This window comes from Falco cherrug, chromosome 6 (assembly GCF_023634085.1).
Source record: "Falco cherrug isolate bFalChe1 chromosome 6, bFalChe1.pri, whole genome shotgun sequence".
Taxonomy (NCBI): Eukaryota; Metazoa; Chordata; class Aves; order Falconiformes; family Falconidae; genus Falco; species Falco cherrug.
In genome coordinates this window covers 42,978,649-43,003,105 of record NC_073702.1, presented here as the reverse complement: position 1 = coordinate 43,003,105, position 24,457 = coordinate 42,978,649, and the positions used below count along the sequence as shown (strand labels likewise).

The 24,457-nt window shown below is 38.5% G+C and overlaps 1 protein-coding gene across 6 annotated transcripts in view; it reads right to left on the bottom strand.

The window, feature by feature from the left end:
- UTRN (utrophin) overlaps positions 1 to 24,457 on the bottom strand; it is a 386,253-nt gene that overhangs the window by 78,110 nt on the left and 283,686 nt on the right. For all 6 annotated transcript variants that reach the window (XM_055714514.1, XM_055714513.1, XM_055714516.1 and 3 more), the window contains 5 exons: positions 23,660 to 23,789; positions 11,416 to 11,684; positions 8,935 to 9,081; positions 7,415 to 7,493; positions 2,190 to 2,250 (listed from right to left, as the gene is read on the bottom strand). In XM_055714514.1, the coding sequence (XP_055570489.1) occupies positions 2,190 to 2,250; positions 7,415 to 7,493; positions 8,935 to 9,081; positions 11,416 to 11,684; positions 23,660 to 23,789 (686 nt within the window). The remainder of the gene's footprint in view (positions 1 to 2,189; positions 2,251 to 7,414; positions 7,494 to 8,934; positions 9,082 to 11,415; positions 11,685 to 23,659; positions 23,790 to 24,457) is intronic.

Genomic DNA, 24,457 nt, shown 5'->3' with positions numbered 1-24,457 from the left:
CATCCTATCTCTATCCTCCAACTCTGAATGCACTGGGAAGCTTCACAGACTCCTTTGCAGGCAAACTTGTATCCATTAAACGCTCCCAACTTCAGCTACCAGCTCTGATCAGGTAGAGCATGAACGTGAATCGCCATCTTTCAATGCCTACTAGAGGCATACCCACAAGAAAAAAACTCTTTCAAGGTAGTTTCCTCTTGCTCTCTGTAGTTTGATACTTCAGCATTTTCTCTGAATTATTGCTATAGGTGTGATCCATCCTCTCCTCTTACACTTGGGGCTGAGGGAAGAACCTCTCCTCCAGCATGTCACAGCTTTCTGTCTCCTTCTGCAAAACTTTTCAGCAGAGGCACAAATGCTTTTATAGACAACTCAAGGATCTTCACAGTAGGTTTTTCTTTTCCTGTTTACTTACTCAGACCCTTAAAAAATATTTATTTTCAAATCATAGTCTAAAAACAACCGTCACACCTCAAGAATGATGGCAACAGGTTTGATTGACATAGCTTTACCGTTACCCTGCTTTTCAAAGCTCTCAAGCACTCATAAATTGTTTGAGGCACAAAATGTAAAGTCAGATTTATGACAGAGCAATATGCAATAGTATAAAATCCTCACTGATGTTCTTTTAGAATTAATTATCTGCATGTACAATTCGTAGTCAGCCAGCTGATTGTGAGCCAGTAGTGTGCCCAGTTGGCCAAGAATGCCAACAGCATCCTGGCCTGTATCCAAACCAGCGTGGCCAGCAGGACGAGGGCAGTGATCGCCCCCCTGTACCCGGCACCGGTGAGGCCGCACCTGGAACCCTGTGTTCAGGTGGGGGCCCCTCACTGCAAGGCAGACACTGAGGTGCTGGAGCGTGTCCAGAGACGGGCAACGGAGCTGGGGAAGGGTCTGGAGCACAAGTCTGACGGGGAGCGGCTGAGGGAGCTGGGGGTGTTTAGTCTGGAGAAATGGAGGCTCAGGGGGCACCTTCTTGCTTTCTGCAACTACCTGAAAGGAGGCTGTATACAGGTGGGGATAGGTCTCTTTTCCCAAGTAACAAGCAACAGGACATGAAGAAACAGCCTCAGGTTGCACCAGGGGAGGTTTAGATCAGGCATTAGAAAAAACTCCTTCACCAAGAGTGTGGTCACACATTGGAACAGGCCGCTTAGGGACATGGTAGAATCATCATCCCTGGAAGTGTTTTAAAAATACATAGATGTGGTGCTTAGGGAATGGAAGTCCTGGGTTAACAGCTGGACTTGGTGATCTTAAGGGTCTTTCCCAACCTAAACGATTCTATGATCCTACAGATTTAAAACACCTACTTTTCCCCCAAACTTAAAGTGATAACTTTTTAACACAGATTTCCTTCAGCCAAGAATGAACTGCTTTGGGTTTGGCTTAGTATACACTGTACGTTCTTAAAATTTCATTTACCTCTTTGGCAAAAAGCTATACTTCTCTCAAAGCTGCGATCTTTGACCTTTAAAGTACTGGCAAACAGTACACGGAATGAGAAAACCCAAGTTAAGGACTGTCCGAGTAGAAAATATCAAAATCTCCATACCTCCATACCTCGGTATTTATTTTTATTTTCAAAATAAATATCTTGACTATTCCTCTTGGTAAACAAGGTATTTGTATAATTTTTGTCAATATTTACATTAATGTTAAATTTTCCTTAATATCAAGCAGTATAAAAATGTTTATAAAGTAAATGACAGTCAACGTGTCTACTTCTGAAGGAATTTTGCACAAAATGATGAATGGTCTCTATAGATATTAGTCACCACTGTTCTGCTATGGGTTATAACCTTTGCATTTTAAAATACATTATGTATTCAGCTTTTTTCCATTTACTCTACAGTTTATACTCTGGATGGGCCACACACATAAGAACAAGCCTGGTTTGGATACCGGAATACTGATACCGTATTCCACCGGAGCATCTTTGCTGTTCCCTGTGTGTTCAAGTGGGTTTTTAGCTAGGTTTGTCATTGATTTCTTTTTACGTATTTCTAAATTATACAGTATGCAAAGCAATAAACATGAAAATTTGTAGTATATGAGCATAACACTGTGAAGAGAAACTCTTGATAACATTTCTAATTACTACTTAGTACCTATGTTGTTCTGCCAGGTTACGGTAATAAAACCCTCTGTTATGCTTAAGGAAAAAAGAATCAAGGCAAACTTACTTGATATAATAGGGCACTTTGTTATGTGAAACAGATCTCTGCCATGGAAACTGTACTGAGGCTGAGAAAATAAAGAGACAGTAATTATTAGAAAGCGCCTATCAAAAAAATCCAACTATATTTTATTTATTTATTTTACAATTAAAACAGTTATAATAAATTAAATTGGAACAATTAAAATTTCACAGACACCTTTCAGTAATTAGAAAATCAGCTGGAGAAAATGACTGTAATCTATCAAGATGATTCTAGGCATCTATTTGATGCCAAGCTGGAAATAAAACAAATGTGGTGATTCTACTTCAAAGAAGGATAATAAATTCTGAGCAAGCTATCCATCCAAAGAAAATGGAGACTGGTTTTCCTACCTTGATAGAATTATTATCAGTATAAACTTTGAAAATAAATGCACTACTGTAATTAATGCTCTGCAACAGAACAAAGAGAGGAAATATCAACCTTATTTTTATTAGTCACAATCCTTTGCTCCTATCTGCAACTCAAACTAACATTGATTAACACTGTATGGCCAACAGAAAAGGCATTAAAACCTGTCTTTGCACTCCTTGCTGAACGGCAGTGATCTCTGCAGATTTTATGCGTCTGATACATCAACAAATATCCTCCATAACACCAAGAAGCCTTCTGCACACTAAGTAGTTGCCAAAGGCATGAAGTCATACATGACACTACAACTCTGTTTATCTAAAGAACCCAGGAGACAAAAGGGGAAGGCCAATACCAACAGAGACTTCTGGTGCACAACTTAAAAGCAGATATTTACTGAAGAACTATAGGTACGTATATGTCCTACCAGAAATTATCAGATTAGTGCATGCTTAATTAGGGTTTTATCATATAAGAAACTCACTTCACTAGATTCACTGTAGAAGCAGAGACTGAAACAGAGGATCATCACAATGGAATGAAATTATACTGTACACATATGCTAACACTTCCAAGACTGAGTCCCTACACTCAGGTGCTAACAACTGTGTTTAAAAACCTGCTAAAATGGGACACAGCTTTGATCCACATTGGATCTTAAGTAATTAAACTCTCAATTAATGTAATTTTCTTCAAGCGTGGCCCGCTTCAGAGCTTAACCTTCTTTTGGGAAAAAAAAAAATGTATCAGAAACCACATTCCAATTGTAAAGTAACACTCTCCTCTTCCCTTATGATCTCTCAAGGCTTCTGCAAAGACTTACAAGCCATGTAAGCCCCCTAGGCTGATGCTGCAGAGAGAGGCAAGTCTTGCCTGCTCCCAGACAGCTGTTCCATGAGGGGTTTAATGGCTGTGACCTCTTCCATGACCACACAACTTCATGGCTTACAATTTAAGCAACATTCAAGTACTGAAAAATAGATTAACTGGGAAGAATATTTGGGAAAGTACAGGAACCAAGTAAACTACATTGTTCACTGGAAAAAAATAGAGAAAATCCCCTATCACTACTTAAAGAAGAAAATAACATTTGTAATAGAGATAGGTAGTTACCTAGCAAAGAAAAAAACCTAGTAAAATAAAAAATAATCCTTAAGCATTCATAACTCTAAAAAAAGGAAAGAAAAAAAAAATCATCCAGACAGGTGAAGGTGGCCACCAGCTTTAGAGTTTCATTCTTTAGTGTTGCAATTTGGCACTTATGGTGGCTCCGGTACAACTACACACTAATTATGTCAGCTAACTAAAAAGAAAAATCCTGTCACAGTTTGATTAGGTATGATTAATGTACTATAAGAGACTATAGATATTCTGCATGGACACAGATACGGACTAAACAAGCTAATAAATTATGACCAACTAATACTCTATTATTTGGGAACAACCTTTCTAAAAACATTGCCAGTTCTCTGCTGCATGAAACTTTGCAAAATGCAATTCCCATCCTTTTTTAAAAATCAGTTTCTTGATGAAAACTGAACAGAGTAGTTATTGATTCTGGCACTCACTAACAGGCCTGCAGATATTAGTAGGCTGGACACCGCACAGAGATGCTTTGAGTAGGCCACTTGAAGACCTAGACTATTTGTTAGTGAACATGTGGAGTCAGCGTTCCATGGATGTTTATGGATTCTTCTAAGAAACCATACAAGAAATACAACAGAGAGGAGCGGATTGTGGGCCTTCGAAAAAAAAAAATACAGAAAAAACCCCAAGTTATTGTTTCTAAAGGCACGAGACAGCAAAACAACCTTTTTGCAAATAACAGATTATAAGGATTCTTCACCTTTATCTGTATTAGAGATGTGTAAAATATACTGATCAGTAACTAACTTGCAAGGCACTTACTTTCCATCTCACAAGCACTGAAAAAAAGAGCAATCAAATTCTGCCTACCACTGATGGGAGGGGAAAACTAGCTCAGCAAAGAGAGAGATTATAGATTGTAGTGGCCTACTAATACTGCTTTACTTTAGCTTCCTACTGCAGGACATTTTAGGAAGGGCCAATGTCATATTGTTTGCTAGTCTTCAAAAATAATCCGAAACGCTTTCTTAGTGATGGTCTGGATGAATTCATGTAATATGAGTTCCAAGAACTCTTAACAGCAGTATTAAACACTGCACTGTGTCTTTTTAGTAGGGAAATGTTACTAGCCACTGCAGAGATGAAATGACTGGATTAAGGAGGCTGCAACCAGCCTGCCCATGAAAGGTTGGATCACATGATCTTCTGAGGTCCCTCCCAACCTGGGCTATTCTATGAATCTGGGCTATTCTATGAATCTGATGAACAGGTAGAAATATATATTTTCCTAGCACAAGTCACTGATTAAATGACAACTAAGAGCTAGTCAGCTGAAAATGGCGTGATGGCAAGCTATGATCTTTTGTTAGGATTTGGAGGGAAAGTAACAGGTAGATAAGGTAAAGTTAAAATAGCTGCTGTCAAATGAGCACAGGTAAAAACCTCCCCTCTAATTCAGAAGTGCAACTTTGGAGACAAAGATTTGCACAAGAAATAGAAATCAATCTCAGTTTGGGGAGTTTGAGATTATTTTATTCAGACTATCACTTGTTCCTCACAGAAGTCATTTATGGCTGCTAAAAAGGTTTGAAAAAACTTGATTTAGAATATGCGCTATTTCAACCTGTCAGGATAAAACCTTCATTTTCCCAGATTAATGATTTTTTTATTATTATTACTTTCCTTTTGAACTTACTGTCCCTGACTTTCATTTAACAGACTTCATAGGTATTCTGTAAGTTCTGTAGCTCTGTCTAGTTCAAGCTCTTGAAATAGTTTGGGAGGTTTTTTGTTTTGTTGATTGGTTCTGGTGTTTGCGGTTTTTTTAAGACATTTTTGCTGTAGTTTGCATTGGGAAGGAGGTCATTTGTTTTTAACAAATAATTTAAATGGTTAACTGCATATTATTGTTTTTTTGCAGAACTCTGGTACATAGCTATAGGTCTTTACGGTATCTACCAACATGCTTTCTGGAAACTTACCCTTCTTGACTTTTGTATGTAATATAACCTGAATGTCCCCTTAAGACTGAAGAAGGTGCCCAAAGCAAGGCTGAGGTATACTGATAAGGCAAAGTCTCTTTGGACATCATTCCATGAATGTTTTATCCAGCACAAAGCCAGTTCACCACTCAGTCTTGTGAACGCAATTATTTGTTGTCGCATGCTGTAAGCCAAATCAAGGAAATTATCCAGGTCAAGGCAAACAAACCCAGCCAACCTTGCCTGGCAAGCTTCCTTGTTTTACATGTGGACTCTTTCACTGCTTTTTTGATTTTTTTTTTGTTACCTTGCCCCCATCAGTCACTGAACATTTGCATTGGTCCAGGCAGGGAGGGGTGAACAGCCTTAACAGTGACACAGGAGCAAAGTCAGGAACTTCTCAAACCAGCTAGAGTAGGGAAAACTGCATCTTCTCTGCGTTACTTACTAGTCTTAATTAGACTAGAATGACTACCAAACAGTTAATCTGGTATTTTTCAACGCTGCCAAAGGTACCACTAACCTATATTCTTTTTAGCAAATTATTCCATAGGCATACTGTCCAGGTCAAAGTTACAAGTTCAAGTTTGGAAGAGCTACATAACCACATTGGCAACACTAGACAATATTTCTAATGGGGTTTAAAAAACAAAACAAAACAAAATCACATACTTTTAAAGTTCTTTGTTCTGTCAATTTTAAAAAAGGACAAAGTGGCTCCAGGAATCATTATTTTGCATAACAGCTGTAATATTTTAAATACACTGCACTTTGTTTACCATGATGTTTACTGAAGAACTAGTCGTCAGTTTAAAACAGGAAACGGTTGTCACGTAACTCAAGAAGCAATAAGATTTGTTTATTGTTTTAATTATATTAGCTGTTTAATTATATTAGCTGTTACATTGACATACAGCACTTAAGAATCTCTGGGACAGAGCTGATCATTTTTATGTTTACTTCTCCACTCCTGAAATATTTTTACCTTTATTATTGAAACCCTCAGTTAAAAACCAGAAAGTTGATTGGGTTAACACTTTGTATCATGAGCTCTGATGATGGCAGATAGGCTAGAATGTCAGAAAATCATCATTATTGTGATCTTCATATCACAACCTATCCATCAGTAAGGAATAAGTCAAATGAGAACGAGAGAAAAGCATCTGCTTTTGCCCTCTTAGTACATGGGACATTGTAGCCTTATACCTCTAAAACTTTCACTAAATAGAAAAAGATGAAAGGAGTCTCCAGAGGAAGTGGTGTAGGTTTGCTTTCCTCATCCCTTTATTTGAAGTTCCAGGAATGTACGACATGAAGCCTTCCAAAAAACAAAAAAGCCCAATGAAACCCGCAAACCAACCAAAAAAAACCCCACAAAAATCAGGCAGTTTGTCCTTTGTGTCATCTCATCAAGTGTGGAAGTGAAAGAAAACTGAGGAAAGAGGTAGCAGGGTATGAGAAGATGTGGTTATGAACACATAAAGGGTCTGGAACAGCCACAGGTCAGACATTGCAGCAAACAGAGGACAAAGAATAAAGCAACCAGGAATGCATCTGTAACTCCACAAGATATTGCAGTGGGAAGCACATCAGTGAGAATGTCAGTGGAGTTAGGAAGCTGAAAGACCCCTACAAAACCAGAGAGGTAGATAACAACATGGAAGATGAACCTCCTGTTCCTCAAGCCAGAGGGAAACGTTGCGTAAAGAGCAGTCACTGTTTGAGAAAGCTACCGTATCTAACATGCACATATTAATTCAAAGAACTTACTGGAAAGAAAGTGCTGTGATGCAGGCCCAAAATCTCTGTGTGCTTCTTGTAACTGTTTAAGGCGATCCTCTACAGACACCTACACATAAACACACAAAATATACATTGCATTCACTTTGTAACATCAGGGCCATGACAATAAAACACTGCTTACATTAATTTTTAGTTAAATACATTTATGTTGTCTTTGTGTCATAGCACTTATTTGACATCCAGCTATCCAAGTCTACTTTGTTTTACTTTCATTTGCTTGGTGAAAGTCACATTCGTATCTTGCAGTGCTCTCCCTTGAGTACCGCAGATCAATAATGGACAACAGCAGTTTCATGGTGACTATAGCCAACCGCTGAAGTTTCTGATCTCCTCCCAAGTCTTCTGTTGTCTAAATTTCCATAGTCAGCAGGTCTAAGTTTGATTGTATTGATCTCACAGCTGCCTCTTCAGCATGGAACCATTTTGGAAGATACTGCTTTATTAGCTGACATGAATCCGCCCTGGTTTATTAATTGAAACTGTACTAGCACACCCAGCAGCAGTTTTGCAGCTTGGTTAACTTGAGAGGACACGTTAAAAAAAAAAAAAAACAATGCAAAAAAACCCAAACAAAAACCACCACACACCACACTACCAAATTATATTCAGAAAAGGAAGTTCTGATATGACTTATTAATATTCTGCCTCTCAGGAGCAACTGATTCAAAACTACTAGCCCTGAAACTGATATCCAGGTTTTGAAAATTCAGTCCCACTGTCCTCAGCTAGAAAGGTGACAGATCCTTCATCCTTCCTTCCCACAATTCTTTCACACACTTAATATCACCCTTACAAGACAGCTAAATAACTAAATAGCAGCTAACAGTAGGTATTTCCTACCAAAACAAAAAAAAAAAAAAGTGAGAAAGTGCAAAAACAGATAAATGAACTTTTAACTGATGTGAGAAACTTCATTATATCATTCACTGTGAAACTGTGCATGAGTCTGAACTGTAATCAGCCACACTGATTTGCCTTTCTCAGCCCATTTAAGTACAATAATCATAAGTAAGCAATATGAATCTCTCTCACAGCATATCCTCTTCTGTTTTATAATGCTAAATGTGACATTGCTCACATCTTGTTATAGCTCTACCAATACTAAGTCACTTGAAGTGAAATTCCTTGCAGAAACTGAACATTCAAAACCAACAGAGCTTTCACAGGAGCTGGAAACACAATGGAGGTATATACACCAGTTTTCAGTAACAATGATTTATGCAGTAAAAATACTGCTATAAGACACAAAAAAAGCACACGGCAATAGTTCCCACTAGTCTCCAGACTGCTGAGACAGCCTGAAAGGAAAAGTTTTTGGTCAAGCTACAGAAGAAAAGACAGCTCCCTTTGTTGCTTTGGTACCACTAGACTAACACCTTAAAGAGAAAAAATAACGAACAAATGGTAATAATGCATCTTCTAAGAGAACAGAAGAGAGTGAGAAGCATCTCTTCCCACACACCTACTGCACACATTCAGCAGAATACCTGTAAAAGTTTCCACCGCATATTAAGATCATCTAGTTGACGAGACATCTTTAACGACGGATAAAGGTCAAGTGGAGAGAGCTGACTGGACAAATCATTCACTGTTTTAACTTTCAAATTGATGGGAGCAATTTCTTCTCTAAAAGCCTAGAAGAGTAAGAAGCATACGCTCATGTTCAACAGACATCTGAGCAGCACAACAGCTACTGTAAACTCAACATGGCGCTGACTTGCCCAACATGGCAGTTTATGCTAAACAACTGTACACAACTCAGTTCTCTAGCAAAGAATGTTCATTCACTTCAATATTAACTCCTTCGTACCCATCTTTAAAGAAAACCACTATGGAATTTACTCAAATGCCCATATCCAAATTGCAGCCCTAAACCAATTTAAATCAGTTTTTTAAGTGGTGCCATATGGCTTTAAAGCTTTTCTTTCCAAAGAAATACACAATGCTCTATCAGGAGCTTTCGCAGTATATAGCCTGTCAAGGGCTGTTAAGAAAAAAACATGTTCAGTAACTACAGTTTTCCAGCATTAAGCAGCTGACAAAAATTCAATTTAAAAACTATTATTGAATTAGCAAAGCATGAAGGAATGTATCTTCTAAAGAAAAGCAGTACAATGTTTTACCTGATTAGAACTGTAGAGTAAAACTATTACAATGATTAAAAAGAAGAAAAACGTTTATTGAATCACATGGATCTAAATACAGTATTAAGACAAAATTGATGCAAGTTTTAGTTACAGTTGAAGAGATGCATCAAATGTCTTTCTTGCTGCAAGCAGTTAATTGTTCAGTTCTATAAATGGCTTGATTAAACATCATGAAATTAGCCAAAAACAACTGGAAAAAAGATTTTCTTTGGACAATTCAATTATTTACTTCCTTTCAAAGTCACTCTCATCATGCCCAGGAACAGAAGGAACCTACTGGCAAGAAAGAAGCGTTTGGCTTCTAGACAGCCAGCAGGCCCCTATTACTTCAGCAGATGTTTCAGTTTTTCCACAGCAATGAAAATCTAAAAGTCTTTGCTTTACACTTCTTTACAGAAAAAGCCATGAAGATATGACAAATTGCTTAACATGAGAACAAAGAGCTTTTCAGCATCAGCATCTTATTTCTTGCTTTAGTATCTAAATTAAAATGTAAGAAGGGGAAGAGAAGATGCATTACTCTTCTCAAATCAACAGCAGTTTGGATATAATTCAACTAAGACTGCCTTTGTTTTAAAGGGTTTGGTTCCATTAAATCTGAAAGTAACAACAAAATTTAGAGAATGAGGATGCTTACATTAATACAAGTGAAATAATGCAGTCCTGTGTTAATTAAATATGAGTCCACAGGTTGTGTATACACAGAGAGAGTATTTGCAGAAAACTGGTTGCAGTCCACAGCCCTTAACTCTTGTAACACCAGTGTCCCAAGCTGAAGACACAGGTTGTCAGGTACATGACCCCAAGGTCATCTAATGTTTTGCTACATTAATTCCTGAGCTTAAAAACTGAAAAGTTGTATTTCTGAAACAGAAGCTTGGTCATAACTGCTAGATTTGCCTGAAACAGCAATCTTCTCTACCTACATGTGCATATTCACATGTTCTCCTGGAATCCCTGATACCCAGGCACTCCCCCAAGCACTGGCTACTTCGTCAGCTTTCCTGGATAATGTTAGTTACCAGATGGTATTCCTTCTTTAGGGAGCTCTGCATTACTGGATCCCCACCCAGCCCATGGAGCTAAGCAGAGGACCACTACTACCCATCATTAGCAGGCATGCCTTCAAGTGCTGAGCCCTGCATGGGTGGCCTGGAACCCTGGCTGCAAGAACTGGTAGGCCCATGATAACATTGTACTGTAGTATGTGTTCTTCACTTTGAAATAATTCTGAAAAGAAGCCAGGCCAATGTAAAAGCAAATACAAATTTTGATTCATACCAGCTAAAATAGACAGACATGAAGACTGCGAAAGTTAAGGAACAGAAATTAGAACTATGTATATACTTCTATATGACTGAAAAAGCTCTAAATGTTTTTCTATGAAGAAAGCTACACATGACGGCCAATCAGATCTGAGAGCACCGCTAAAAAAAGGAGGGGAGCCTACCATCAACTGCTGGGATGGTAACTGACTCAGCTTGCTCATAATCCAGTGCCTGGGGAAAGCTCCAAACACACCCATGGCCTAGCTATGGATTTGACAGTATTTCTAGGAGAAACATATTTAAATCCTCAAACACATTTTTTTTTTCATTTAGTGAATGCTATATTCTGTATGCTTGCTGATCACATATGCTTATGCCATCACAGCTGACTAAATGCGGCACAGCACTGGACCTTCTTCTCAGATCTAGTCTTTAAAAAGCACTTTAAACTGTACATAAGAATTTAAGTTACATATGTAAGATGACTAGGGATAGTAGAATAGAGGGGTCTCACTAGCACAGGCTAAATATTTCCCAGGGGTTCCACACTTACTGTAGTTTTCTCAATGTAATCTGGTAATGAATCTATGAGCAAGTCTCCCACAGGTTTCCAGCCATTCCTCACATTTTCAGCCTCCTTCAAATCAGCATCCAGGTCATCCATGGCACACTGCAGATCTTTCAGTTTTTCTAAGGCTTTGTCTACTTGCTTCTGCCAGACACTGGCACTGGCATTTAGATTCTCCCATTTTTCTTTTACTTCTGATGACTGCTTACGCATAGCTTTGGCAATCTTCATGGCTTTCTCCTCAGGTGTCAGCTCTGCAGAGGGAAAGAAGAGACTATTTATTTCTTCTTTTTAATGTCTAGTTAAACAGACAGCGCTCCTGAGGTACAAGCTCAAGACAATCAGAAAGTCCAGAATGAACTAACAATTTATTTCAGTGGGTACAAGGCAGAAGAAAGTCCACCTTTCCATAAATAAAATAAACCTTTAATCACTTCTAATGATAGAAGAAAGCTTGATCAGAAGACAGGAAACTATTCCTGACTTCCATGCATTATGATATCTGCAAAGCAAACGCAGCTTACTGCTGGTTTGTCACTTCTGGAAGCACAGGGGGAGGAAATAAAAGATCTTCCTCTCCTACTGCAAACCCCAACAGGGAATCTGGGGACCATTTCATAAAGAAAGAACAAGTACCTTTCATCACCACCTTTCACCCTACTACCACCAGGATGTCTCCTCTTCCTATTCACTAGCAAAAACCAAGGCGTACTGAGTACCATGTGGCAAGTGCTTCTGCACCTCTATGTCCATTTTTCTGTGTTAACACCCAAGTCCTAAAAGTCCGGTTTAAACAGATTTTGCAAATCTAAAGATGTTCAATGAACCTGTTGACTGAAAAAAAAGTTATGGTGCACTATTTCTCACAAACTTCAGGCTTATGAGTCCAAATCCCACACAACCCAGTGACCGTAGAAATCCCATTCATGTTAGCAAAGACCAGCTGCCACTAAATAAGCAAAGCCAAAGCGGGCACACACACAACCTCAGGATGTAGTTGCAGCAGATGACACTGATTATTTCAAGTAACTTGTTTATATTTAAATCCCCAGTCTCTGGTAAGTCTGCAGGACATCAGACAGAACTCCACACCACACACATACCTCAGTCTTCTTCGACAAGAGCTGAGTCAGCTGGTGGCATCTCTTCTCCACAACAGATGATTTCTGCAAACCCACTAGGCAGTCTATCAATACGCAAACCTCCTACCTTTCCTGAGTCTGCAATTTGAGACTGAGCAAGACCAAGACAAACAGTAAGCTAAAAAAAAACAACCTTAAGACATCCCCAGCAGGTTCTGCTGTCTACTGCTCAGAGGGGCCTTCCTGAAAAAAGTCATGGGTTGCTTCCTTCTCTAGGGAAACATTGCTTCAGTAATGACAAAGTCAGTCTCAGAGGATTCCCCTTCTACATAATAAACTGGTGGTTTCTGCAAGCAGAGAAGCAAGCAGAAGAAAAGATGTAATGCAGGAACCAGAGAACAAAATAAGAGGGAGAGACATGGCATACACCAAAACTAAGCCAACTGGCCTCCTATTCACTCCTACATAAAACCTTTGGAAAAGGTTTATCACAGTATTCTTGTGATTAGAATTCAAGTGTTATCGATGAATACATTATACGCAATCATGCAAAGATGAAAGCACCATTTTTGTCAGAAGTCAAATGAGACATACAATGTTCCATTTACTGATATACTGTCTTTAAAATCATTACAACTGACTAAGCTTGGAGCTGCTAACTTGGGGGAGGAGGGCAAGAGGGGAACATATTAAAAAATGGGGGGAAGGAAGGTTTTTGCTTTTTGAAGGCTAAATGAATTTCAAAGTAAATGCACTGTTATGGTTCCAAAAGTTCTCTTACTATGCCTCTGGTGATGCAACTGTTTTTCCGTAGCACCCAGAACCAGAAAGCACACGGCAAATAATTAATACAAAATAAAATTATTAGAATAGATTCAATTTGTTGCAGAGAAGAGCAGGCACATTTTTCCAAGATGTAAAAGTAACAAGGAGTTTGTTTGGATCAAAACCAGAGTTTCTGTCCACCAATTCCACAGATTTATTTATTTTTTTAGAAGTTTTTTTCAAATCTCGTTAGTTTATGTTACTCTTGGTACATGTTAGACTACAAACACTAGAAGAGTATTCAGCAATACAGTTCAGACACCGGTTAAGAAAAAAAACCACCACAAAACCAAGCAACCCACAGTGCACATTTTGCATTTTAATTGGTGGTGTAGGGGGGAAGAGGATGTTTCCAAATGACTGAGTGTTGCCTGAAAGCACAAGGCATCTTGCTAAGAAGTGGTTACATGGGAGAAAAAAAGTACGACGAATGATAACCAAAGGAGAATGGGAAGGCAAGGTCAAAATCACCAAAGGAAGGGAGGTAAGTACCTAGGCTGTAGGTTGCAGAATATGTTTTCTTTAGAATTAGAAAGGCTCTTTTAAAAAAATGAGTGCCATTTGAAGAAAGAGTGGGAACAAGAGGGACAAATGAAACTTTGAGCTTATCAAGATATTTCAGTGATTTGCTGCCTGTCACACGAGAGCACTACTCATGTGCACTTTGCCTGCAAAGGCAGAAGCTAGCAAGCCTTACAGATACCGCAATGGCAAGAGGGTATTTCAGAAGAGGAATTTGGAGTGGAACAGTTGTGACAAAAACCTGCAATGTTTAACTAGATGTGAAGGGATTTAAATTCTGCATGTAGCTCTGGGATATATAGACATAGCAGTAACCTACAATTTGCAATACTGATAGACCAGAATAGAAATGAAGACCAAAGATATGCTGTAATAAATTGTACCTTGTCTCTGGAATTCCAGCAATTCACGGTATAATAAACCACATCATAGGACAACACAGTTCTGGGATGATCTTTACACCAAGCTTTGCAACCGATTGTAGAAAAAGGAAAAGAAATAAAGCTCAAGTTCTAAGCAAAAATCCTGTTCAGATATTTTAAACAAAAAACAACAGCTACAAATTGCTTATGTAAAGATATCAAAGAAGTTGTTACTGGAAGTAATTTTGGAATTATTCACCATTAAGAATAATAATATACCATTGATGGATGAATGAGAATCCACTACAGTCCAGTGACAAAGGGACTGTGAACAATCTAGAAGCCAAGCTAAATTGCAGCATGAAGGCAAGCTGCACCTCATGGCAGAGTTTAGTATCACAGGATAGCTCACAAGCTGAGGTATCCTATATCATATGACACAGCTATGGGTTGTATTAATTAAGATTAATTGTAAGAATTAAGGGAGGTAAGTACCTAGGCCATCTTGTACCTAGAGTTGGAACACTTTACACAAGGAAAAGGAATACTGACCTTTGTTGAAAGACGACAGAAAATTGCATAGCCAGTGAGGAAAGCTTCCTTTGTTGGCATCTTAAACATGTGAATATAGGGCACATTATACCCAGAACCTGGACTAAGTAGAAGTTACATATATGCAAAGCTGAAATCTGCCATTTTTATCCAAAATCATGTGCTTGCATCATCCTTTACCTGTTATCAGAGCCAAAGCCTAGCAATTCTGCATAAAAGAGTTGAAAGCTGGAAGGGCTTAACAGTCCTAAACTAGATTACTAGCAAGTCATTTAAAATGATCAGTCACTTGACAAGGAACATGCTGAAAGCTTTAGTAAGAGCTGAAAATCTTGCAAAACTGTTTGGTTGTCCATAAACATACCGACAGAACAGATTCAATGAGCATTTCTTGCTCCAGTAGAAGCAAAAAGAAAAAAAGTGGCTGTAGCAATAAATAGGAACAGAAGAGGGGAACAACAGCCTGACTTTATTTGTCTGGCCAGATGAAACAAGGCAGCTTTACTCACGACAGACTAGTCAACATCTTGTGAGGGAAAGAGATTCAAGGCTGACTGGGGTGATAGAAGTATCCCAACAGAATTGAAAACTGAAACATCTTTTAACACCATTTGTCAAATCACTGTCATTATGCAAGGATATCTGTCACATATTTTACCTGAAAAATATTAATTCATTGCAAGACTTTTATTTTACAGAAGCCTTGGAAGTGCTTGTAAACTTGCCCTAAAAGGACATTTACTAGGGAAATAAAGCAAAACACACATTCTTATGAGCTATAAAACCATTCAACACCTATTCATTTAAGTGAGAAATACATCTTGTATAACTTCATGTTTTCCACCATGAAAACCCAACTTACTAATGAGCAACACACAACTTTTTTTTCAAGCAGATAATGCCTTCTCCAAGATACTGGTTGCATAGCATAAAATTGTAAAACTCACGAAAAAAAAAAAATCTTAACAGTGAGAATTTTCTTCTATGACTTTGGAATTTGTTTCACCAGTCTGTCACTACATACACTGGCAGAGTTCCTTTTTTGCCGTGAAAAAATGCTACACAGTGGTTGTTGCCTTTTTTGTCCCTTACATAGGAAGTCTTCTCAGTGTTCAAATATAAAGTCTAAAGTCTTCTCAATGTTCAGCTTCCACTCCACCCCCCCTTTTTTATGGTACTTATGACAGTATCTCCACTTCAGCAGTTGCTTAGAAAGTAAGAAAAGCCTATATTCACTGGATGGTCTGTTTACCGAAGAGGAAGGTTATTAACTGACCCTGCAGTCAGGGAGAAAGAGCAGACGATAAGCATGATTCTGTAGTGGAAAAAACTTGATGTTGATAAACATTTATTTTTTTTCACAAACGAAGCAATGAAAGGATCAACAACTTCTCTGTGTCTTTAGCAGAGACAGAGTGCCACGGAAGGAAAACTCTGAAGCATGAACTTCACAGCATATAGTTTTCTTACATGTTTACATATATGGAGAATACTTACCCAGGAAAGTTACCAGTGACAAAAATTCTTACTTAAGAATTTATTTTAGATCTCAAACTATTACTGGCTCTAACAGTTTTGATTCTAAGCACTGTGCTTGATCCTCATTATGTGGACTTGAACTAGTGGTCACCCACTATCTTGCCACAATTACATTAATTTCCTTTCACTTTTTCTATATTCTTAATAAAATATACTAGAACAGGAGCTGATTTCATGACCTCTCCCTCTCCCAGCAAAAAAAATAATGGGTGACACAGTGCTGTAATCATTATGAAAACTTTCAGAGCATTTGAACAGACACAGTGGCTCAAATTCGTAAGCAGAATAACCAAAAGCAGTACTATCATTCCATGATGAAGTGTTTAGCATCACTCCAGTGAAAGGATTCTCTGGTTTTCTAACAATCTGAACAGAAAACTTAGTTGGGATGGGATGGGAACAGACGTGGAGTGGCTGGAAGACAACGGATATATTATGAGCAATCCAGACCAAGTAAATTTGTTGTAATAGCAGGCTGAGCAGGCCAGAGCTGTAACAAGATGCAGGTGTTGTGAAGGACATATGCAAGGCCAAGGGAGACAAAGAAACTGTATTCGCAGAGAGATAAGAGAGTCGGACAGAAAGATGAGAAAAACCAGGATGCCAACACAAGGGGGGAGCAGCGTGTGGGCACCACACCGGGACCAATCACAGGGGAGATGGAAACATGTGAACGAGTAGTTTTAACTGATCACCTTTTACATAACAAAGCGTGCGTAGCGTATGTATTTTTAGCTGTAGAGTATAAATTGCCATGAGTCTATTAATAAAGTGGCACTAACTCGATCACATTGGTTGTATAAGTTGTGTCCGAGCCTTCTGCGTCAACAAACAGGAAGTTTAAAGAACAAGCAACAACTGGTTAATGTGGAAATATAGCAATTAGACTGATTCCAAGCACACAGCCATGCAAGCATAAACCCAGTATGTCACCTTTTTTCCCTATTAAAATACCTATTGCATATTTAGTTAAAACAATGAAAAAGCACAGTCATTTTCACCTTTGCCCATTTAGGTTTTCTTCTATCAAAACTGAAAGTTTTTCAAATCAGAGAAATGTAATTAAATAAAAAGTGCATGGAAAAAGTCTCAGCAGGGTAAAAGACAAATTACATTTGGTCTGCAGAAGAAAGAACTGCAAAAGTAGAGAAAATGAAAGCTGTTAACCTCATAAACTTTTCTGGAAAGGGCCTGAAGTATGGGCTCCAGATAAAGGCAGATGCAAACCTTGCTAGCAAATATAGAGATCCGTTACTAATGGTTGTTGATATTTCCCAGTGGGTGCTGGTGGGGAAGACACAGAAGGACAAAACAAAGAGAAAATAGCTTTTAGTTAAAAGAGATTATTAAATTGTCCCACAGCATCTATTTCCAGAAAACTAAAAAAGGCTACAGCAATCCTGAGAACCATGCATTTACCCGGAATAACCAGTGTAATTTGTCAGTATAATCAAAACACATGTAACATTTTTCAGTAAAAACAAGCCACTAATTTCTAATAAATGGTGTGATCCAAAGCGAGTTCACAATACTTTTGCACAGTGGAAGCCCAAAGCTTGTGTTGCTCAAGGAACATAAACCAGGTACAAATTCAGTTTGAGCCTGCTCCTGCCACAAAATGAGAAAAATCCAAATATAACAGTACTGTTACAGCATCACAAAGCTACTGTGTCTTCTTCCAATTCCTGTTGAAGGGAGAGTACCAACGGAAAGAAAGCTATCACGACTGTACCCCAGTTACTCTAGGCAAGCAAGGAATTAATCCTATGTTTCTTTCCAAAGCACTGCAACTGCAGATTGTAACAAGCCTTTTATTTCTTCCAAAGATCAATAAAGATTGTTTTCTGGCACAGCACATATGGCAGGTGGCTCCTCAGCAAGGCTGCAGGAGACAGATATACATCCCCTAACAGCATTTCAAAACAAAACAAAAGGCATCTATTTTATTCCAAAACAATACAAAACCAGAAAATAAAGACAAGTCTGGCAGCACAAAAGACAGTTCCCTGACTTGATGGCATCCTGCAACAACACAGGAGTTTAAAACATCCATGTTCTGAACTTTTTTGAACCTTTTAAGTAAGTTCCCTCAGCTTGTTTTCTCCTTTATACAATTTTTGTTTAACATTCTGCAATTTCCAATTTCCTTTCTTGAGGCTCATTTCCAATGCTTTTGAGTTTTGTTTGCTCTAGAATGTAAGAAATTTTTTTTCTTTCAAACAAGGTCCTAACCTTTGACATCCATCTGTCATCTACATTGCTAGTAGCATAAGAGAATTCTCTTGCAGACAAAGCTTTACTGGTTTCTAGAGTCTTTAAAACATGGCAACAGTTAAACTTTAAGAACATGGCTTCCACCTGGGAAGCACCCTGTATTTCAGCTAAAACTGGGCCATAATATAAAATAAAGGTCAAGAATTAATATAACTCTGCTTATATCCTGAGGTCCTCATGGTTAAAAAAAAATTACTAAAATTAGCTACTATGGCCTCAGGCCAGCCTGCTTCTAACACTCAGCTGTTAAAAATTCAGGCTTAAAACTCCTCTAATTTTGCACTCTGACACCAAATTGAACCAAGTTTCCTTGAACTTTATTAAGATGACACCAACCAGGCAACCATGTAGACTCCACAGGAAAAATTTCAAGGTTCCACGCAGGTGGACTAAACTTGTAGGGTCTAAGAGATTTGAAAAGGAGAGATACATTTATTCTGAGTTTTTCTCATGGGTAACTGCACATTTCTCTCATCTTATGAAGAAACTCTCAGAAGCCACAAGTCAATGAGCTCCATTTAAAACAGAGGCAGCAATGTTCAAAATAGCTTCTGGACATGACTCCACTGGCCTCCAGTGGGCCATACCTTCTTCATTCTCCTAAGCACTTCCTTTAATTTTCACACTCAAGACCTCATACTCAGCTCACCTGCATAGCAGAGAACAAAAACCTGTTCCAGTGGTGTGTGAGAGCTAGTGGACAGGCACAAGTGGTTGGGAATAGAAATGCTGACTGCTATATACATTATACAGTAAATTGCTTATTTCCAGCAGATCTTCCCTGCTAAGAGGAAAAATTATGACAGATAAATTACAGCTAATTTACTGAAAATGCTCAGTGGTGGGAAGCAAAGAAGTTCAACTTTTATTTATGTCTGAAACAGGTGAACACATTGTGTGTCCACCAGTTTAAATAAAGTATATGCATGTGACTCACTAATACTTATTAATATGTTTCTCTTATAAGATAGATGTGATTTATGAGGCTTTCTACACTTTCAATTAAGAGGAGGTAACATATGGTAAATATTTGTATTTAAATGATGTGTTTGTCACAACAAGCTTTGCTACCAAATAGCAGCTTTCAAAGCTGATTGACAAGTAGAAGCTACTGAATAACTTTGACACTACCACAGACTCCTGGAAACATTCACTATTGCAGTGAGAATCAGTGTAGTGTCCCGTGGTAATCTGTTAGGATGTTAGTTTATGTAATCCTCTAAAAAAAAAAAAAAATAATTATCTCCACTCACTGCATCAGTGGAATTTTAAGAACAGAATTTCAGCAAAGCTGTATCATCCGTTTGTAGAACCCTGGTGACAGAAAATACTATTTCTGCTTTCCTTTGTGTTTCCCATGGCCTGTAACCTCACTAACAGTACAGGGATCTAAGAAGCCAACTGTAAGTATGCCATAGAGAATTATAACTAACATTTTTAGGTCTAAATTTTCTCTTATACCAGGGAAAAATGACAAAGCAGCTACAAATGTGAGGTTTTCCAATTTCCTTATCCAGTCCATCTATAAAATTCAGCAGCTGGTCTGCTGGTTTATCAATCAGCTCCACTCAGATGCTGAAGCAGCTCAAAGGCAAGAAGAGTGCGAAGCTTACTTTTTTGTGATGGAGCCTCCCTATGGAAACATGGCAAAACAAAATCAGAAGAAAAGACAGATGGGATATAAAATTAACTTACGACAGAAGTTTCTTGGAAGCTGAAGGACTCTGAGTGTACCAGTTACTACATGGCACAGTAGAAGGCCAACACAGGAAGCATTAAGCCCAAGATGGGAAAGGAACCACCTCATTTTACATTCTTGTGATTTTTTGAAATTACGTAACAGATATTCTCTTTGGATGGAACATTGAATGTATGTATGCAGAGGTCCCTTAAAACAGGTCTCAGTTAGTCAAGTTCAAAACTAGCTCTTACTAGTTTTCTTCTAAATCGCTCTCATTCCTTGTCCTTGGACCAGTGCCCTCTCTGGCATGAAAAGAAATGGGGTGAGGATGGTGGGGGAGGGGGGAAGTGGAGGAAGAGAGAGAGGCTGAAGAAAATAGAAAACAATTTAACAACCTTTAGGCTCTTTGGATTATTAGCTCACCCTCCCCCTCAAACACCCCTGCAATTACACAAAATAGGAACCAACCTCAAGAAACAGTCATTTTGCATTAATGAAATCATGATAGTTTTTTTAAAAAAAGTTTTTGCTATTTGTGCTATAGAAGCAGCCAAAACCATGTCAAATCATGACCAAACAGTGCTATGTACTGCTCATCAGTATTTTTTAAAGACAGACATTTTACAATCCAAACCCACACTCCTTCCCCTTTAGCAACATGAAGTGTAGCTTCACTGAAGTTAACGAGTTAACTTTAATCTACAGAAGAGGATACCAATGATTGAAAGGTTGACAGAAAATAGAAAAATAAACATTTTACAAGCAAACATAAGCCCTCACCCACAGCCTTCACCGAAAATGGTTACTCAGAAGAAGAACTGTGCATGTGTGAATGTCTTCAAACCCAGAGACGCAGCTTTCTGGAGACTGGTGGCATTACTTGTCAGAAAAAAAAATTTACTAGACTCAGTCCTGGGTGAAATTTAATAGGTTACAATATATAAGAGATCAGAGCAGATGAATCAAAGAGGCCTTTTGGCCTGAAAGTCCATGAATCCGCAGGGAGTGCCACCTGGCTGTGCGCGGGGCAGAGGTGCCTACTGCCGGCAGCAGGGGCTGCACGGGGGCCTCTGCGAAGAGACGCAGGGGGGACACAGCCAGCACACCGCAGGGCACAGGCGAGGCCCTCAGCCATGCTGGCACCACCACAGGGAAAGCGTATTTAAGAAACGGCAGAAAACACCAGAGAGGGAGGAGGAGGAATGGCCAAGGTCAGAGGAGGAGGAGCAGACCCATGGCAGGGCAGATATTCCCCACAGAGAACCCACACTGGGGCAGAGGAAAGATGTGAGAAGAAAGGAACAGCAGAAAAACTGCTAGGCTGGCCGGGGTCCCACCACTTTGCCAGCCCCTCACACCGATCTTTGGCCTGTCGAGGAGGCCGAGTGTGACCTGAGGTCACAAGAAGGCAAGGAGACAGGAACTGAGACAGGAAAGTCAAGCTGAACCTGGGAAAGAGGGGAGGAAAGCTGCCATTTTAATGTTTTTGTTTCCCTCTACTATATCAGTAATTAAACATTTATTTTAAATGGCAAGAAATGGTTTATTTTCCTGAAGCTGTTTGGTCTATATAACAGTGGCTTATAAGGGATCTGCATCTGTCCCCATCTTGACCCATGAGCCTTCTTACTCCCGTTCTTCCTATCTTCTGCCTCCATCCCACTGAGGTGGAAGAAGTGAGTGAGTGGGTGGATGGGTGGGAGTTTGGCTGGTAGCCAAGACAAACCCACCGCATGTTCAAAAAAACCATAAAGTCTATGAAATTACTGAGTGTGGGGAAGGAAGAAGGTAAAAAAGTTTGATGCACATCTATGAAGCTTCCCAGTCTGAGCATGTTACAGGTTTTCAAATATGATGACTAAACAAGAGGCACTTATACATCACTTGCAGACCATCTGCCTGGCCATTATTGTTACGCAGTTCACCATGGTCATCGAATTCCCTGCTAATCCGTTATCACTGCCATCTGTATAGCACATCATCACAATAATAATAATAGATTGCACAACAAGAATTTATAATGCAGCTCATCATCTTAAGTTTGCTTTTGCACTTTCAGTCACTACTGACTAGATCATCAGTATCGACCCCTGCTAGAAAATTAGCATTTTACACTGGTAACATTTTATGCATTGGCATAATTTGTGCTGGGCGGTTCTATGGCTTTTGAGAGGAGAATCTGAGACTTCAAACTTTTGTGTGAAAGAATGAGCAAATATAAAGCAAGCATTCCTTATTTTTCAACCGCAAAGTTGCTTGTGAGTTAGACCAAATAAAATATTAAAGATGTAATATGTCAAATAAATTTGAAAGTAAAGACAAACAGGATGTTTTCAGGAGTCAGGAGTTCAAAAAGGAAGCAGTAAGATACATTACAGCACCTAAGGTACCAGAACTAATCACAGGAAAAATGGGTCATTGGCTTTAATATCCAGCTATTCAAACTTTATCACAAAGTTGAATTAAGCCATCTGAAAATGCAGAAAAATTTGCACAGAAATAACGCAAAGTATGGATGAAGGAAAGATTAGTTGTTTCCATTGAACAAACCTTAAAAGTTTGCTACAGAGATGTGTAGGAAGATGTAAGGGAAATAAAAACTAACTCCCAATACAGGCAGCTATACTGTAATTTTGCAGACTACAGAGAACAGTAAATTATTCACATCTTACAGGAACTGATATTTCTGTAAATGCAGATTACTACCCTTTCCAAGAACAATTCTTACATAATTAAGATTTTATAATCTTGTGGCTTATATTAGAAAAATAATTCTAGGACTTAAACACAGATATTTGGTATATTTTTCTGTTTTGTGGGGTGTGGTGGGGGGAGTGGTGGAGAAAAGTTGTTGCCTCCTTGTTGGTCTCTGATACAGGCAAGCATCTTTAACAACATGCAAACACCATTTCTAGGATAGCTGTGATTTATTCCTTAGTGATGATTCATCTAGCATTCAAATTGTTGAGATTTTGTAATGACTGCCTCCCTAAAGCTGATTCCTTTTACTTCCGATGAGATACATCGTCAAATACATTTATTTCTGTTTGTGGAGTAAAACTTTGCAGTACTTCACATTTGAATGTGCAGCCTTAAACTAGTATTCTGACTACATTTAAGGTCCATTCATTATCATGTTAAGAAAAAGATAAAGAACAGAACTGATGAGTTAAGTGTTTTGAATCAAAAACTGGAAAAGGAAATACAGATTTTTCTACTTCTTCCAACTTAAAGTGGTAATACTTTGAGGCTAAACATTGAAATAAAAGCAATCAGGATGTGATCTGAAAAATCCTAAAGTCTAACCAATTGGGATATAATATATGTACCAGAGACACGCAAGTCCTTTTTTCTTTCCTTTTGACCATTCCTGGAAGAGAGTATTTTCTGACCTGTTTTTGAATGCAGGCTCCTTCTTGGTTCCTCAGGCCCCTCAATTGGTTGGTCAGCAAGAAAAACTCGTGCCTGGTCCACAGCAGTGAGAATGGTTTGCTCTTTATCCTTCAGTTCACGCCTCAGTGCCTTTGGGGAAGGGAAAGAAGAATGGCATTTGCAACTTAATCTTGTGAACCACACATACTATACCATTTTTTCTGGTTTTGCCTCTCTGTCCAGGCCTGTCTAGTGAGTGAGTAATAGCCAAAATGTCATTCAGACTGCAAGACAATAATGTAAATTTTATAAAACAGAAGTGACAACAAATTAATTAAGGTTAGAAGGGTAACTTTCATTGAATTCACTTGAAGAATTGAACACAAGGAAGATGATGATCATGGGTTTTAAAAACACTCACCTAACAGAAACTGGTACCACTACATTAAACTTCTTAAAACAAAAGTAAAATTAAAGGGTTTATTGCTTCTAACAGGATTGCTAATATATAGTAGATTACCACCAACAGACTATTTTAGCTTTTTAGGTAGCTGGAATAACAGAAAATTACATCTACTGAAATTTCAGAAGGTAATTTTACAACTGCTAAGTTGTAAAGCTGCTGAAGTACTTTACATTCCTTAGAAAATCATACCTCTTATTTTTGTCTCCTATATATTAATATTTTTTAAATGTAGAAGATACGTAACCAGAGCTTTTGTGATGACAATACATTCTGAAAAAAAATCCTTAAAATTAGTCAGAAATATTTTGAGGCTTATTATGCAAAAACAATTGAGCCTTATATACAGGAGGAA